An 18,807-nucleotide genomic window follows, 5' to 3' on the forward strand; every position below is an offset into this window, starting at 1 on the left:
TCCGACTTGCAGATTTGATTTTATATATAGCCAGTCTTGTGTGTGTGAAGGAGCCCTAAAAGTGGGCAGTGGACCCGTCTGCACCCAAAGCTGCTCAGCAGCCCTGAACAAATCCAGGCCAGGAAAACATTTAGCTGGTGCCTTCAGGTTTCCCAAAAGGACACAAGCATGGTGTGGGACGTGGCCTAATCTACAAACCCCTAAAAAGATACGCAAGTGTCTACTACTTCCAGGAAGTTGGGTTTGTGGTATTGAAAAGCTTAGTGCTAAACGTGTTGGGGAAGCTGAAATCGAGTGTTGGTGGGCTGTTCCTGACGGGACCGTGAGTAGTAGAGTTCGAGGTCTGCATCTGGGTTCTTGTTAAACACAATAGTTCTCCCAGCAGGTGGATCATAAACTAGGCCTGATATCAGACACTGAGATAGGCTGGCAACGACTAGGAGGGGTTATAAGAAATCAACACTTGACTTGTTTCTTGCCAGCCCCTGTCTTACAGGTGGTGGTCAACCTGGAACAAGGGGGGTGGGGGTCTGGTGGAAAGCTGAGCCAGAGGCCAGTGCCCTAGAAGCAGAAGAGGATTCTGGTAGATTATAACCCCAATTTCTACAAAATTGATATGTTTAAGAAACTTAACCACTTGGTTCCAGCCATTGGCATTGTTCAAAACATTTAGGTGATACTTTTAAATCAGTAAGGTTTGACTACAACAAAAGGGCTTTTCCTAGAGGAACTTCTAAGAAGCAACACAGAAGGCCAAACCCACAGAAGATGGATTGAAATGAAGGAACCACCGTGGGTTGATGTGCAGTTTCTGTGTCCAGCTGCTAACATCCTGTGCCTTTGAAAGACCTCTGTTTTTCTCAAAGGGGATTATTCTGCAGTAAACTAGCAATACCACAGTTCAGTCAGCTGTCCGGCACCAACCGAAACCATTTTCTACACATAAATGGGGTTTGTGGACCCCCCATTCTGATTGATGTTTCGTGGGTGTATCTTAGGCCTAAAATAAAGCGTAACTGTCTCCACCGGTTGGTTCAGGAAACTCAACTATGGAAATTCCAAGGTTGGTAAGTGATAGCACCTCACCTAGAACTCCATCTGCTCTCCCCACCAGATGAACTGTACCTTCACATTTTAAGTAGCTCATTTTACCAACACTGAGACTTCGTTTGTGCAGTGCAAACCAAGGGGAATAGGGACACACGAAGGTGAGTCAAGAAGACACCCTGTTGGGTTATAAGACCAGCAACAGCCTTGTGAGGCAGAAAGAGGCCAGGGCCACCACTGACTTGGCCAGAGAGCACAGGACCTCGGAGCACTGGGGTGTCTCCCTCTGCCACCCATGGGCAGGGCCCTCTGACGCAGGGCACGCTAGGCAGGGGCGTCAAGGCCCAGCGGTAAAAGCACCCAGGACCTTTGGCTGAAACAAAGGCCCTGCATAAAGCAGAAATAATAGTGCTTACTAGGTGCTAGGCCTTTGCCAAGCACTTACACATCAACTCACTGATTACACATTAGCCCCAAGGTAAAACATTCAGAGAGAGAAGCAGTGGGGAGAAGGGAGGAGAGGGAAATAAGCGCCAGAACGTTGGTGTGAGATCGGAGTGGGCTCAGCCACAGCCATGGTTTTCCCCTTGTGGTCCATTTCCTCCACTCTCAGTCTCCCTGCCCCACCCCGGGCAGCCACAGCCCTCGTGCCCATCCCCCAGGCCCCTCTCTGCAACAGGGACAAGCAAAGATTTTTTTTTTAAAGAAGAGAAAGGGACATGGAGAGAAACATCAATGTGTGGTTGCCTCTCACACGTCCCCCCCACTGGAGACCTGGCCCACAACCCAGGCATGTGCCCTGACTGGCAGTCAGATCAGCGACCCTCTGGTTCTCAGCCTGGTGCTCAATGCACTGAGCCACACCAGCCAGGGCTAGACATTCCTTAAAATGTTGTAATTTAATACAATAAAAACCCGTCAGCTAAAACTACACAGAAATTTCCAAAAACTACTTAACACCTATTCAAATTGCTGTATGTTCTATAAATAGGTAAAGAAACTATATTTGTGAACTGAACATTCTACCAAGTAGCTCTGGAATTGACCCCTTCTTCATCTACCATCCTTAGTGGCATCTGTGTCAGAACACAGTTCACAAGGCTCTGAAATTAAAGGATTGCCCACTGAGCTGGTGTGGCTCAGTGGATTGAGTGCCAGCCTATGAACCAAAGGGTCACTGGTTCAATTCCCAGTCAGGTCACACGCCTGGGTTGTGGGCCAGGAGGCAACCCGTCAATGTTTCTCTACCTCTTTCTTTCTCCCTTCTACTGTCTCTAAAAATAAATAAATAAAATCTAAAAAAAATAATAAAATTAAGGGCTCCTTGACTAATTTTTTTTAGGAGATAAACAATTATTTCAAAATTAGCACATAACCTCAGATGTTTCAGTAATTTCTTGTACTTTTTTCCTTTTATGATTTTTTTTCTTTGCTTTTAAAAATTCCTTGCACTCTTAAAGTCCTAATTCAGATATTCATACAGTGCACTCTTCCTGGGAAGCGCGTTAAAAATTCAGACTGTGTTTGCTGGGGTGGGGGAGAGTGGTGGCTGGAAAACACAGACAACTGTAATTGAACGACAATAAAATAATTTTTTTTTAATCCAGACTGTAGATCCCACCCAGAACAGTTCAGCTCACCTGGATGTCAGCTGAACAGTGCTCAGGTCCCCCCCCCCCACTGGTTTTCAAGGGCCTACCAAAATGTCTAAACTGAAAAGAAATGCATCATCTCTAAAATCTGACCCAACCACCTCAAAATCAGAATGAATTACTGCTTAACACTCCAAAAGGTAACACTGGCCCTAACAGAAGTAGAATTCTTATGTCACTATATATAAATGCAAAGTTCTAGAGAAAGAACATTAATTATTGTTAACAAAAGTTAGATTTGTGAAGTTTATACACATCTTTTCAAAAATGTCACCAAGAAAATATGTCTCTTTGACCAGTGGGTGCGTGTCATTGATTTTGTGACAGGTACGTCAGCATCACGCTGGAATGCCTGGTGCACAGGCTCCGGGCAAACGGCCCCTGCCTCGAGAGCCGAGAATCTGGCCCCAAAGCCCTGATGCGGGGCCCAGGAACTGGCCTTTTTAACCAGCATCAGCCAATCCTTATGGGAGGGCCGCAGACCACGGCTGGGGACACGGTGCTGTGGGTAAGGGGGGCTGCTGAGCAAACAAGCAGGAGAGAAGCGTCAGAGCTGAACTTCGGGGAAAGTAATCAGGAGCACGTACTTCATGTAAGATGGTTTGAAAGGGGGGCGGTCGAGGGCCGGAAGGTGGTTACCGGCATCTGAGAACCCAGCCCTGAGACCATGAGCTCTCTCTTGCGTGTGACGTGCATCTGGGCATTTTCTTGCAAGACTGTCCACACTTCTATCAGACTCTTAAAAGCACCCACTACCAAAAACAATTAAGAATCCCTGGTCCCCAGTTTCTTCCCGAGGCCTACAAAGCCCCAGGGATTAACAAAGGTTTTCCAGGCCCATCATTACAAGCACCAGCAGTGCCCATTTTAGTGTCAACTTTTAAAATTAATAACTATTTTGAAACATGGGTAAATATCTCTAAAACCAACGGTGTGTCGGGCAGAAGGCAGACACACTCCATGGTGCTCCGAAGACCACGCATGACTCACTCTGTCCACAGCCACTGGCCCGTCATCGCCCAGTCACAGCAGTTTGACTGCTGCACAGTTTAAACTGTCTTTACTCATAGTCCTTTATGGCTGATTTATACCCAGAATGGACGGCTGGTTAAAAACAGGAAACACACAGGATGCTAATGCGGAGCACAAACATGTCGGTCATCCTGTGTGTGTGTCCAGTCATCGATTCTCACTCTGTTTCTGCTAGACGACAGAAAACATTGAAGAACGAAGTCAGCGGCGGGGAGATGGACTGACTTGGTTCCGTGACCCACCATGGAGACAGAATGAAAGACCGCTGCTCGGCATTGCCTGGGAGCTGGTGCAGACTATCCACCCCTCCCCAGACCCGCGGAACCTGTCTTCCTTCTAGCAACCTCCATCTTACAAAGCTTGAGAAGTGCCAGTACGGACCATAAACACAGCAGACTGCATATGGTGATCTGCGAGCTGGTTAAAAAAAAATAAACCAGCATCACGGTGACTCGTCATTTTTTCAGAAGTGCGTTTTTCATTACAGTGTTAGATCCCCATGAAAACAGTTGAAGTGCAGAAAACGGTTTGAGCAGAGGATGTACTGAGTACCACTGCTCTATCGGAGAGGTGCAGAAACCCGGCAGTCATGGAACCCACCAGGGAGCTCCACAGTGGGACCAGCCCGGGCTCAGCTCTCAGGGACGCAAGGCAGAACCACTGGAGTGGCCCATGAGTGATGGTGATCTGCCCATCCACCCCCATCAAGCTCCACCAGACCTGCAGCTCCCACTCCTGCGAGGAAGATGTCTCCAGAATGTCAAAGACGATGCTGAAGGGGAAAATACAATGATGGGTACATTGGGGATACAGCACTGGGTGAGGATTAAAAAAAAACAAACCTTCCCCACCCCATTTCTCCTTGCTGTCCATCACTCCAACCCACCCCACTCACTGGCTCGGCAGGCAACAGAGCGAAGGGAAGCGAAAGATCACCCTGGAGGGAACAGGAAAGCAGCAGGAAGGCTTTTTTAAAATGCCTGTGGAATCAGACTGTCCAGGTTTGAGCCTCAGTTGCGCGTCTGGCACACTACAGGCCCATCACCGTGTTCAGTTGGGTATTTGGTTTCACCCGGCTCTCAACAGGTCACCCTCCGCCGATGCACCACAGCCGTCAGCGGATGGGAGTGTCCTGGCTCAGAGACGAAGAGGTTGGTTATTCGCGACCCAGCTGGCGGCATGATTTGCACCAGTTCCTCTTACCCCCCAGGGTCCTTGTTGGTGACATAATACGGACCCACAGTAGTTGCATCTGAGCTGAGGGACACTGAGCTCAGGGAATCTATGGCTTTTATAGTCAGCAGTAGGGAGCTTACCCTTCATCCCATAGGGAGGCATCACCTCGTGTAGGGGGAAGGGAGGTAAAAACATGTTGCAGGTGTCAGCAGGCTGGCTTGGGGGAGAGCCTCAAGGTCCAGGGGAAGGAGAAGGCTTCTCCCCCCATAATTATTCACGGCACTTTAGGGTCTCCTCAAACCGTCTCCCCTCCAAGAGAACAGGCACAAAGACCCACTCGATCAACACTGTGCACCCAGGGTCAGCACAGTGCCTGGCGCAGAAAAAAAAGTCACTTAGAAAAACTGTTCTGAATGAATAGATGAACGAATGGGTGGATGCATGGATGGATGCATGAAACAGTGAAGGCACAAGGTCTCCAAGCAGGCAGGAGCGTCTGGGCTGAAAGGCCTGGTGAAGGGGCTGGCCTTGAACGGGGCTCTGCACCCTCCAGTGACGAAGGAAAGGACAAAAGGACAGAAGGACTCAGACAACTGCAGCTGTGGCCAGCAGAAGGGGACTGACAGTGAGATGACCTTGGGAGTGAAGGAAGAGACATTCACAAGGTTGCCAGGCAACAACCCAGCTGCAGAATATTAATCTGCAATTGAATCAACTGGCTGGATTGGGGAACATTCCCTGTTTGCACGGAGTGGGAGACAGAAAGAGGGGGCAGTGTCCTCCGTCAAGAACTGGGGGCCAGCCTGGCAGGTTCCGAAGCAGAGGAGGGGTAGCAACCTCTTGTACGTGCATGCCACAAAACCGAAATGGCACACCGTGGGGCCAGGCTGGGAGGGAGGAAAGTGAGGTCAGGTCAGGTAGATGGGTTGTGAGGACCCAGGCAAGTAGAGGAAGTGGAGGTCACAGGGGAGGTAGACTGGGCTTCTGGGGAAAGGGTGGGACGGGAGGCCGAGAGGCAGCAGTACTCAGAGTTTAGGACAACCGGCCAGGCTCACAGCTCAGCCCCCTCACCTCCTGCCTGCGGGGCCACGGTAAACACCTTCACCTGGCCGACCACACTTCCTCGACTCTAAAATGCACCTGAGTAAATACTTCTCTAGCGCAGGTACTTTTAGAATTACTTTCCCATTTAAAAACCACTATCTGACATAGCTAAATAAAATACTTTCTAATATTTTATTATAAAACTGTTCAAATACACAGAAATTTTTACCATATTCTTTTCGGAGTATAAGACGCACTCCCCCACCCCCGACAAATTTGGGAGGAATAACGGTTAATGCTGCTGTTGAGTTCTGTTTACATTTACATTGGTGAAATATTATGTTATGTTATGTTATTAAATATTTCACCAAATTTTTTTTGCTATTTTCCTCCTCTAAAACCTACGTGCGTCTTACGGTCCGAAAAATACGATAATTTTAATGTGAGCACTCATCTGCTACCACCTAGAATCTGTAATTTATATAAGTCTTGATCTCCTGTCTATCCGTTTTCTTTTTTTATACATTTTGAAATAAATGTGCAGTCCAGTTTGCCCTGCTTGCCACAGTTCTTTTTTAAAATAAAATGTTCTTACAATGAAACACGCAAATCCCAAGTACACATCCGCTGGGTGTTGACCGTCAGCAAACAGGACTCTGGGCTCCAGTCTGAGAGTGAAGATGTGTCTGCGAGGGCTCATGGGCCAGCTGAAGGTGTGGCTGGTAAGATGGGGTGGGGGGGGCGATGCAGGCTCCAGGGTGACCCAGCGCTGCAGGAGGCAGAAGATGGGGAGACCTAAGGAGCTAGTGTGAGGCCTGCATGGAGGAGGGGGCGTTAACCCACAGGGGAGCGGGGGCTGCCAGGGACTGTTGCAGGAAGAGTGGAGACAAAATGATCCAGGAAAGGGGGAGATTATTCTCAGTCTGCAGAATGCAGCGGCAGGAGGTACGCGTAAGGCTGCGGTCAGGAGGACACCAACAATAATAGCACTAACTCAGAACTTACCTGCGTGGGGGACCAAATCTCACGCCGGCCCTGGAGGGCAAGTGCCCATACCACCCTCCAGATGGTGACTGGCCTTAGATCACACGGTCAGGCAGTGCCAAGCTGGGAGTCCAGCCCAGGAAAGGACTGGGGTGCTGTGTGGCTTGAATGCAATTGTGGGGCTTAGGGCTCCCCAGGTGATCTTAATGTGAGCTGTGTATTGGGAGCCACTGCTCCAAACACACAGGTGGCCATCAGGTGAGAATGTGAGAGGGGTGGCCAGCAGGAGAAGGCAGAAGCTAAGTTGGGGGCGCCCTCTTGCTCTCAGTCCCAGGTGTCCAGGTCTGTCCCCTGGCCCCTGAGGTTTGTGGGTGGCCTTCCAGCTCAGCCAGAGAGCAGCATGCTGGCCGTCCTCTTGGTCCCAGACAACAGGCAAGGCCCTTCTTCCACCCCAACCCCCTGCCTGGGGAAGGGGCCATGGATGCCCACGTTGACACAAACACCTCCCAGGTGTCACTACTTGTCCCAGCACCTTCACACCCACCAAGGCCCCACTGCCTGGGACAGCGTGACTGAGCCACCATCTGCGTCTGCCTTTTCCTCCATCAAGGAAGCCAGCATGGCGATCACCAATAACGGTGACACTTCCCAAGTCTGCCTGTGGTCAGGCTGCAGAGCTGCCCTTGGAGAGGTCCCCTCCCAGGAACTGTTCTCCCCTTCACAGGGCACCATTGTCATGTCTATTTTTCTGCATGTGACCCCTCCCCTAGAACCTAAACTCCCCCGAGGCAGGGAAAGGGCCACCATGCTCGTCTCTTACCCTAGGGCCTCACCAAAGCCTGGCTTACAGCAGGCGCTCAATAACTGCAGTGAAAATGGAACAGATGATCAGCCCACCACCCTAATGCATTTGGAAAACCACAGGCAAACTCACTTGGGGCTGCTTCTCACTGACAGAAGCCTTCCTGGGGCTGGAAACCCTTGCACGCATTTCCTGTTGCCGCCCTAAATATTATCACCGATTTGCCCCCGCAGGGCGGCTCAGCTGGTTGGAGCGTCATCCCATACACCAGAAGACTGTGGGGTCCACCCCCAGTCAGGCACACCCCTGGGTTTCGGTTTTGATCCCCAGTCAGAGCACGTATGGGAGGCGACCGATCGATGTTTCTCTCTCACATCCATGTTCCTCTCTCTCCCTCTCTCTTTCTTTCTCTCCCTTCCACCCCTCAGTTCCTTCCTCTCTCTCCAAAATCAAGAAACACGTCCTCGGATGAGGAACAAAAAAAATAAAAAACTACCACCAATTAAGGCTTCAGACTGTACAAACCCACTCTCTCACAGTTCTGCAGCCCAGAAGCCCAGGCTCGGTGTGGCTCACTGGGCCAAAAGCAGGGTGTGGCCCGGGCTGCACTCCTGGCTGAAGGCTCTGGTATGAATCTGCCTCTCAGCTCAGGCAGGATGTTGGCTGAACTCAGCTGTTTGTGGCTGTGGGGCCTCCACTGGGGTCACACCCTGTCCTGCAGGCCTCCGCCTCCCACCTTGGACCCAACAGGGGCAGGTCAAGTCCTTTCCATTCTTCGAAGCTCTGCCTCTAGCCAAAGAGCATTCTCTTCTTTTAAAGGCGCATCTGATTAAATTGGGCCCACTCAGACCATCCAGGATCAGGACTCTGTTTTAAAGTCTGTAACATTAATTACATCTGCAGAGTCCTTTTGCCCAAGTCACACATCCACATGTCCTGTGGACTGGGGTGTGGACATCTTTGGAGAATCATTACTCTGCCCCCCACCACCACCCTGCCCCCCCCCCCCCAGAGAAGAAAGGTCCAGAAACAGGTGAGATTTGAGCCCGGCTCTCCTTGGTCACGTGAATTCAGGACACGGATTGCTTCACCTGCCCGGGCCTGTTTCGTCACGTGTAGAATTGGAACACACGCCCACTTACGTACCAGGATCGTGATAAAGAGCAACTGCATTCGTTCATGCACAGGGCTGGCAGTGGTGACAATGGCTGGCATGTAGCAGTCATCACTGGGAGCGCAGGGGCAGGATCCACAGGGCGGGGACGGGGCCCCAGGTCTGGGATCTGGTCTTCCACTTGGTAGACAGACCTAGACACTGGATTTTCTGGTCACCTGCTAGTCAGAGTGTTAGATCCTGGATTCCACCCAGCTTCACCAGACCCCAAACCCTCCTCATACCAGCAGGCGCTGGTCTCTGACAGGGCCAGGCTCCACGGGCTCCAATCCTGTTGCCTCCTTCAGTGACAGTTCAAGGCGGTCATCCCTCTGCGTCACCGCCAGTGGGAGAAAAAACCTTGGGTTCAGAAAAGGTGCTTTTTAGGGAATTACCTTCCTTATGCCTTGGGGGAGGTGAGACTCTCTCATGACAGTGAGCGCACAGTCCTTGTCACATTTCCCCTTCACTGCAGCCCTGTGCGGAAGGAATGAATGATTCCCATTTTACAGACAGGCCAACGGATGCCCAGAGAGGATAAAGAAAGAAGGTGGAGACAAATTAGATGCCCGGGCACTAATTTGAAATTCCAGGCACTGTGCACGGTGCCTTACGTACGTCACCTGCACACAGCTCTCCCCCAAGTTATTTCCCTCAGTTCCTGGAGGAACCAGCAGCTCAGAAAGGGACAGAACTGCCCAGAGCTCCACGGGGTCCCTTGTGAGGGGAAGGTGCCAACTCTGATGGTGAGCTCTCAGGGCGAGGGCTTTCTCTCTTGACTGTGAACTTGAGCCCTGCTGCACGCTGGCCAGTGCCCTACCCAGCGGCATTCTGCCCGCCTGCCTAACGGGAAGGGGTCCACACCTCCCTGGTGTAGTTGTCACCCCTGTGCCACCAGCCTGCAGAAGACAACCCAAGGGGCAAAAAAGAAAAAAGGAAGGAGGACAAGGGGGGGAGGGGAGGAGGGGGAGGGAGGGAAGGAGGGGGAAGAAGAAAAGCCAAGGAGCATAATGCCCCCCCCCACCCAACCCTCCACCTCCCACCCCCCACCCCCCTGCAGCAGAAATCAAGTCTTTCGTTCTGGTACAAGCAGGACTCTGCTGAAAGCTCATAATTTTCCGTCACCATGGCAACACAAACATCTCATCTCAGGGTATGAGCAAAGCTGCTCCCCTCTGTCCACCCCCCCACCCCTGCCAGTACTTTCAAAGTCCCTTCCACCTCTGAGATTCTGTGATTCAGTTATTATCACCAACCCCCGCACTGTTTCGGTCATTTACATTCATTCTATCTGCTGAGTCACCGAGACCTGCTCTGGATTAGGGTGGTTATTCACCAGAACATTCGGCCACTTGTTGCCATGGATACCTCAAAACCTGCTTTCTTCATCACCTGTTAATTCTCTGCAAAGCTGGCTGTGAGCGTGGGTACCACTGCCCTTTATCCAGGACCCAAGGGGCCTCTAAACTCCTCCAGCCCAGGAAGGACCCTAATGACGCACGAACAAAAGCAAAATCTCTAGTCTCCGCGGCGGAAGGATACGTGACAGCCTAGAGCTGGTTACATGCACCCAAACCAGACCCAAGCAGGCAGTTATCAAACAGGTCAGCAAAGCCTTCCATTTGGTTTCCTGGAACATGTTGGACAAACCCTTGGGTCTCTTTGCTAACCATTTTTTTTGTTGTTGTTTTATTTTATTTTTTGGAGAGAGAGGAGAAGGGAAGGAAAAAGGGAAAGAAAGATCGATATGCAACAGAAACGATGTGTGAGAGAAACATCAAAGGCAAGCGCCGCAGCTGGGGACCCGGCCCGTGACCCAGGCAGGTGCCCTGACCGGGATTTAAACCCGGGAGCTTTTGCTTTGCCAGATGACGGTCAGCCAACTGAGCCACGGTAGTCAGAGCTCTTTGCTAACCATTTGAAGATGTATTTCTATATTGAAAACTGGTGGTGTATTGTGTAGATTACTGTCTTCCCATGAGCCTCGAAGTGCAGGAGCCTCAAGGAATTGGCTCTAGGAAGGGGGTTTGCAAGAGGTGGGGGATGAGGAGCAGGCCTGGGGAGATGCAGGGGCAGCTGCAAGCTAAATCCAGCCCAGCAGAGAGGGCTCAAGGAGAGGGGGCGGTGCTCAGGGGTTTCCGGGTGAGGGAAGATGCCGGGGTCTCAGAGCCAACTGGACGCAGCAGGCAGAGAGCGAGGCTATCAGCCCTTGGCCCATTGCTCCTGATAACTATGGCACGCCCTGTTTGCAGAGGCCTACCAAAGGGACAGCCGATCAATATGTCACTCCACATTCACGCACTTCCTAATCTGCAAACGTCAATGTATGGTGACAGATGCTTTTTCTGCATCTAAGGTCATTCGGTTCATCTGCCTCACCAGCCCCCCAAAGAGAAGTAGTCTGAGAGATGAGCAGCAAGCCTCTGACCCCGAGGACTTGGTGGGGACATTGTTCCTGACCCCAGGGAGCCTGTCTGCGGCCTGCCTTCATGCCCAGCTGAAGAACTGCCCCTACCCTGCTCCTGCCCGCCACCCTGAAGTCAGCTCCTTTTCCCTTCCCCCACATCCAGATGATGAACTCTAGGTGGCAGGGCAGGGCTGGGGTTGCTCCCCTTGTGGTGGGGAGTCTGGCTTCGTGGGGGAAGAGGGCTTGGGAGGGGCCTTGAGGGCTTTATAAGGCAGGGTTGGAGCTGCCAGCCCAGCAGAGGACTGGGAGGTACCAGACAGACCTCAGCATCAGGGGACTCCCAGCTCTGCAGGTGAGAGCACCCAGGAGGGGAGTGAGAGGCTGGGAAGAGGGTTGATGGGACCCCACACACACGCCCTGTCAAGGTACCAAGCTCATATCTCCATGTCTCCAGGCCCTGGGCCCCTCCCTTAGCCCAGGGCCTGACTAGGTCACAGCCCCAGGACCCACCTGGCTTCGCAACCCTTGCCCTTGAGCTGATCTGCTGCTTCACCCAGGGCCCAGCCCTGACCCTCTTATTCCATTTGCATCCTAGCTTGGGGAGGTGGGCAGGACCAATGCTAATCTCCCATCTCTCAGGGGAGAAAACCGAGGCCCAGAGGGAGAAGCAATCCAAGTTACTGGGCAAGGCTGGGACTGGAACGCAGGGTTCCTGGACCCCATCTCAAGCTCTTTCCCAGAACAGCCCTTCCTAAAAGATCTCCCCATGATGACGGTGATGTTCTGCATTTGAACTGCCCAACAGGGTCTCCACCAGCCAGGCGTGTGCTCGGCACATGGTAGTGCAAGCGAAGGCCTGTTTATCTTAATTAAGTTAAGTGTTAAGAGCCACATGGGGCTTGTGGCTGCCACACTGAGCAGGAACAGTTCGCAAGCCCTTGTGGAATTGCAGACCTGCCCCCTGGGTGCCGACACTGCCCTGCCTTTAAGCTGGGCCCTGCTCTCCTTGGCAGACAAGATGCAGCGACTGTGTGTGTGCGCGCTCCTCTTGGCCCTGGCTCTGGCCACCTTCTCCGAAGCTTCTTGGAAGCCTGGCTCCCAGCTGCAGGACGTACGGTCTGGTCCAGGGGTCCATCGGGGCCTGGGTCCACATTCACCCGACCGGCTGGGCCCAGCCTCTCGCCACCAAAGGCAGCTGAGATTCCAGGGCCCCCCAGACCTGGTGGCAGGTAGGAGCTGCTGACAGCCATCCCTGCTTGCCTCACCCAGCCCATTTGGGCCCTGGCCTCAGTCCCGAAGGCTAGGTGTCCTGCCCCATCCTTACCTCCTCTCCCCACTCTGATCTTCAGACCTATCCAAGAAGCAGGGGCCGTGGCTGGAGGAAGAAGAAGCATATGGATGGATGGACTTTGGCCGCCGCAGTGCTGAGGATGGAGACCAGCATCCCTAGAACCGAGCTGCAGAGCCCGTGGCCTCCCAGCCCCACCCCAGGGAAAACCAATCAAAATAAAGTAGCTTCCAATGGATCGCACTGTGTCACGTGTCACGGGGCCAGGGAGGGGAGTTGTGGGCAGGGCCCAGGTAGGGAAGAGAGTTGAGCACCCCTCTAGGGGCAGGGATATTGGCTCAGCCTTCCTGGTGTCCCCCACAGCCTCACACTGAGCAAGAATCTCCACTTGGGGGTGGGAGAACAGGAGTGGGGGGGTTGCAACCAGAGGAAGTTGGGGGTTTTTTAAAAGATTTTATTTATTTACTCTTAGAGGGGAAGGGAAAGAGAAAGACATCTGTGTGGTTGCCTTTCATGCCCCCCCCCCCACTGGAGACCTGGCACACACCCCAGGTACGTGCCTTGACTGGGAATCGAACTGGTGACCCTTTGGTTCTCAGGCCAGCACTCAATCCACTGAGCCACACCAGCCAGGGCCAGAGACAGCTTTTTTAAAAGCTTCCAATGATGTCACTCCAACCTTCCCATGCTTCCCATGGCACTTAGAATAAAATCTATACTCCTCGTCAAGGCTCCAAGAGCCAGTCTGCATGGTGGGTGCCATCCTGGGCACCCCGTTTCTCCCCCTGTCTCTTCCTTTCCCAGAGGCGCCCTGCCCTTTCCCGCTCAGATCATTGGTCCTCGCTTCTCTGCCCCCCACGGCACAAAGGCAGCCGGCAGCCCTTTTCCTCCACGGGGCCCAGAGGGAGACACCTCTTCCTGAGCGACCTGCCCTTTCTGCCTCTCACCCTCCACACCTGGCCCTCGTTATTCTCTAATGGGGGCATTATATTCTCTCTAGAGTGCACGCAGGTCACAACCTGCAGCATTTTGTTTGTCAGTGTGTTGTCGGCCTCCCCAGTTCGTAAGGGAAAGCCCGTGAGAGTGGGGGCCACGTGCCCCTCTTCCCTGCTGCAGCCTCGGTACCAAAAACAGGAGGTACCCAACGAATGTCTGTCAGATGGGAGAGTGGCTGGCGCCGGCCCTTGCTGGTGCCTCGCCCATGGCCCCTCACTGGTCTTGGGTCTGTCGGAGGCATCCTCCCACCGGCACGTGCCCCCGAGGGCTTTCCGAGTCCCAGGCAGGCCAGAAACGCTGGGCGGTCGGTGCCTCCAGAAGGGCCTCTCAGTCCAGGACAGATGGGAGTTGGAGGAGAGCTGCAGCGCAGGCTCCGGGGCTGGCAAACTTTGTCCGGAAGGGTCAAATGGGAAATACCCTAGGCCTTGCAGGCCAAGAGGCGAGGACAAGACTATTGTGGAAGCATTCAAATAAACATCTAAAGTGTGATCATGTAAAACACAATGACCATTCTTTGCTGGCAGGCTGTATGAAAATAGGTGAGGGGTGAGATGTGGCCCAGGGGTCAGCGTGCGAGGACTCCCATTCCGGAACCAGTGCCACTGGCGGAAGAGAATTCCTCACTATTTTTATTATTATTATTATTATTATTATTTTATTGATTATGCCCTTACATTTGTTCTATTCCCCCCTCCATTCCCCTCCACCCTGTACACCCCTCCCCCACCATTTCCCCCTTTAGTTCATGAACACGTGTCTCAAGTTCTCTAGATTCTATATTTTCCCTACTATTCTTACCCTCCACCCTATCCATTTCCTATCTACTGTCTATGCTACTTCTTTACTGTACCTTCTCCCCCCTTCTCCTTCTCCCACTCCCGTGTTGCTAACCCTCCATGTGATCTCCATTTCTGTGGTTCACTCCTGATCTAGCTGTCCTCTTAATTTACTTTTGTTTTAGGTGTGGTTGTTGATAACTGTGAGTTTTATCTTCTTTTTCTTAGGTAAGTCCCTTTAACATTTCATATAATAAGGGCTTGGTGATGATGAACTCCTTGAATTTGATCTTATCTGAGAAGCATTTTATCTGTCCTTCCATTCTAAATGAAAGCTTTGTTGGATAGAGCAATCTTGGTTGTAGGTCTTTGGTTTTCATGACTTGGAATACTTCTTTCCAGCCCCTTCTTGCCTGTAATATCTCTTTTGAGAAATCCACTGACAGTCTGATGGGAATTCCTTTGTAGGTGACAGTCCCCTTATCTCTTGCTGCTTCTAGGATTTTCTTCTTCATTTTAATCTTGGCTAATATAATTATGATGTGCCTTGGTGTGTTCCTTCTTGGGTCCAACTTCTTTGGGACTCTCTGAGCTTCCTGGATTTCCTGGAAGTCTATTTCCTTTGCCAGAATGGGGAAGTTCTCTTTTATTATTTGTTCAAATAAGGTTTTCTACTGGTGGCTGTTCCTCTTCCCCTTCTGGTACCCCTATAATTCGGATGTTGGAGCGTTTAAAGATGTCCTGGAGGTTCCTAAGCCTCTCTTCATTTTTTTGAATTCTTGATTCTTCATATTTTTCTGTTTGGTCATTTTTTCCTTCCTTCTGGTCTACTCCCTTGATTTGAGTCCCAGTTTCCTTTCCATCACTATTGGTTTCCTGTGCATTGCCATTCATTTCAATTAGTTTAGGCTTCATATGTTCCTCTAATTTGTGGCTAAAATCAACCGGTTCTGTGAGCATCCTGATCACCAGTGTTTTGAACTGTGCATCTGAAAGTTTAGCTATTTCTTCATCGCTTAGATTTATTGGCTCTGGGGCTCTGAGTTTTTCTTGAGCCATGTTTTAATCTGTTTGTGCCAGTTTAGCTGAGTGGTTCATTATTTTCGGACTCCGTATTGTGGATTTTCTGTGTGGTTTGATTACGTTTATTGTTGTTAAAACTTTGTTGTTTTTAGATTTGGTTGTTCGAGGAAGCAGAGTGTTTCCACCTACGCCTCCATCGTGGCGGAAGTCCCGAATTCCTCACTATTTAAAAAGCCGCTGCGGCTTGCTCCTGAGCCTGGGTAGGCAACAAGCACATGACCTTTGGACACTAGGTCACTGTGCAACCAGAGTGGCCCATCACCAGCAGGGTATTTTTTAGACCCTCCACATCTCAAGGTTGAGTGGGACAAGCAGAGGTTTGGTTTAGGATGTAAATGCTGAATCTGAGACGGGGCCTGAGGAGGGCCAGAGGGAGCAAACCAGTTACTAAACAGGCCCCCAGGCCCCCAGGTACCTATGTCCACCGCACCTCCCCTCGGCTCACCCCCATGGCCTCCTTGGAAGCTCCCTGGGACCAGCTCATAGATGAGGAAGAATCCAGGCCCGCTCACAAACGGGTAGGCTTGATACGCCAGGAAAAACAGGAACTGGACTGCTGCTGAATTACGGCCCGCACAGGGGTGCGAAAAACAGTGGCGAGGGACAGCTCTTCCCGTGAGTAGGGTCTCCTACAAGACCTGCTCGTCAACTTGGCAGGGAGGGAGAAGCGGCCTGGCAGCAGGATACCTACGGATTTCCAGGCAGTGGCAGACGGCTGCCCTGATTGTAGGGGACTTGTAGGAGGGAGATTATGGAAAATAGGGAACAAAGATTTCCGGTGAGGAGGCGAATAGATGGATCCATGACAGAGAAGGCACAATGTGTGTCCATCTGAGAGCAGCCGCCTGACCATCCCAGCAGACAGGATGGCTTGTGCCATGGAAATCAGCCAGACACAGCCTTCAGCTACTCCACACTGGCACTCTGGACCCGTGAACACAGTGACAGTGCTGGCAGGGACAGGTTACGCAGAGGCCCGACAGCCAGTTGAACTGCAGCCTCTGTTGAATATCTGACCCCTCAGCGGCGGAGACCAACTCTGAGCCCTTGACTTGGCACCATGCCTCCAGGGGCCCAGCCAGCGGCTTGTTGTAAATTGATCACATCAGATAGATACCTTCCACCCTCCAGGGGACATTGGGCCATCCTCGTGGGGACTGACCCAGGTTCTACGTATGACTTGGCCTTCCTGCCAGTACCTCCACCAGCACCACAGAGACACAGAGCATCTAAGGATTTACAGTGTGTGACTTGCTGTCACTCAACCTTATAAAACATGACCTTGGGGATCTGTCTGCTTTATCGTGGAAAAGGTACGGCAATGAGCACGTGGCCTTGGGAGATCCACTTGTCCCACCATGTACCATGTCACCCAGAAACTGCAGGTCTGATAGAAAACTGGAATTAAAAGGCGAAGCTAAGGCCTTGGTCTGTGTGGCTCAGTTGGTTGGAGCATCAACCTGTAAACCAAAAGGTCACATGTTGGATTCCCAGTCAGGGCACATACCTAGGTTGCAGGTTCAGTCCCCGGTTGGGGCATGTATAGGAGGCAACCCATCGATGTTTCTCTGTCACATGGATGTTTCTCTCCCTCCCTTCCCCTGTCTCTAAAATCAGTGAGCATGTCCTCTGGAGAGGATTTTTTTTTAAGTGCATTAGGGGACTAGGGTGCAGAATGTACTCTGAGCCAGGGGTTATTACACAGTGCTGTACCGTGACATCCAGAACACATGGGCCCAGACCCCAAGGGGTAGCATGGAAGTGGCCCCTGTCACCTTCCCTGCCAAGAGTCACCTCAGGTTTGTGCCCCCTGTCTTCTCAGTTCCAGACACTTCTGGACCAGAAACCCTGGCTCCTAGGTGAGGACGCGCCTACCAGGGAATACATTCGACTCCCCTAAACCCTAGAGGCACAGCTGCTGCCCGGCCATTTTTGGCTCTTTGTGCCGTCAAACGGCAAACAGAAAAGTCAGTTACTATCAGAGGCTGTGGACTCTGATTAGCACGAGGAGCTGGCGTTACTGCCTCACGGTGGGAGAAGGAAGGCATGCTCAGGGTCTGGGGTGTGGGGTGCCTCGTGGGCCTCCTTGCCTGGAGATGACCATAAGCAGCAAGGTGCAGCAGCAATGGCCTGAAGTGGGCATGGCGACCAAGGGTTCAGACCTCTCAGGAGTGAAGGTCTAGGTTACTGCACCAGGAAAGCAACGTGGACCAGCAGCCAAGGATGCGGGGAATATAGGAGGAGTCCTCCGTCTGAGAACAGAGATGAGAATAGCGCTTGAAGGCATGAGGGCCAACGGCCGCCGTGGGGATCGCAGCTTATACCATTTGCCCTCCAGGTGTGAAGTTTTGTTTTCAGATTCTCTGAGCAGCCGTCATCTTAAAGAAGCAATGCCAGGCCAGAGGGAACTCCACGATGGAGCTTACCTGCTCCGTTGGTGCAGGAGGTGGATTCCAGCAGGCTCCCGGGCCCCGCCCATACCCTTGGCGCTCACCATCCTGTACGTGCTGACCACGTTCGGCTACAAGCCCAGTCTCTCTCTGCCAGGGGTCTTTGCCTCAGCCCATGGGGGGGGGGCCAGGGCGGCAGTGAGTTAATGCCCCCAGGAACAGCGCTCAGCCAGTGCAGAAGGAGAATTGTCCCAGCTCCCCCACCACTTGAGTGGGATAACTGAGATGGGCTCCATGTTGGTGTGACCCCAACTTTAACATGCATGTGCATTGTGAGGGACCATGATAATGTGCAGACTTTCACTCCATGGGTCTGGGGTGGGACCTGAGATTCTGTATTTCTTTTTTTCTTTTCTTTATTTTTAAGAGAGAAGGGAAGGGGAAAAAAGAGCAGGGAGAGAAACATTGATGTGAGAAATAGCATTTGGTTGCTTCTAGTGAGCACCCGACCAGGGATAGAGCCCAAAACCTAGGTATTGCCCTGACTGGGAATCGAACTGGCACCCCTTTGCTCTACGGGACTACACTCACCCAACTGAGCCAGCCCCACTGGTCAGGGCATGATTCTGCATTTCTGATAAACTCCCAGGAGATGTCAGTGATGCTGGCCAGTGATGGGTTGTAAAACACTACACTTCCTCCCAGAATTCCCCAGGATTGGCCTCGGTTGCCTAAAACTCCCTTTCATTAGGTTCCTTCTGTTCTCAAGTCCCCAGCTCTTTCCAAGAGTGCTTCCTGGGATCACCTTCCAAACACACTATTTGTTTTCAAACCCCGATCCAAGTCTGCTTCCGCCTCCAGGGGCCCCCTGTCTGAGACAGGGAGACCCTCACCCCTGCTCCACCCTTCACACTGAGCACTAGGTCGGAGGCCCTGGAGCAGAAAGGATCAGGAGGTCCGACGTCTTGGGTTCCAGA

General features: G+C 52.0%; 1 protein-coding gene across 1 annotated transcript; it reads left to right on the forward strand.

The window, feature by feature from the left end:
• Nucleotides 1-12,315: 12,315 nt before the first annotated feature.
• GAST (gastrin) lies at nt 12,316-12,747 on the forward strand. The gene is made up of 2 exons (XM_037129690.2): nt 12,316-12,526; nt 12,647-12,747. The coding sequence occupies exons 1-2, from the start codon at nt 12,316-12,318 to the stop codon at nt 12,745-12,747; spliced, it is 312 nt and encodes a 103-aa protein (XP_036985585.2).
• The last annotated feature ends 6,060 nt before the right edge of the window (nt 12,748-18,807 follow it).

This window comes from Artibeus jamaicensis, unplaced genomic scaffold (genome assembly GCF_021234435.1).
Source record: "Artibeus jamaicensis isolate MK-2021 breed Jamaican fruit bat unplaced genomic scaffold, CSHL_Jam_final contig_2259, whole genome shotgun sequence".
In the NCBI taxonomy this organism is placed as follows: Eukaryota; Metazoa; Chordata; class Mammalia; order Chiroptera; family Phyllostomidae; genus Artibeus; species Artibeus jamaicensis.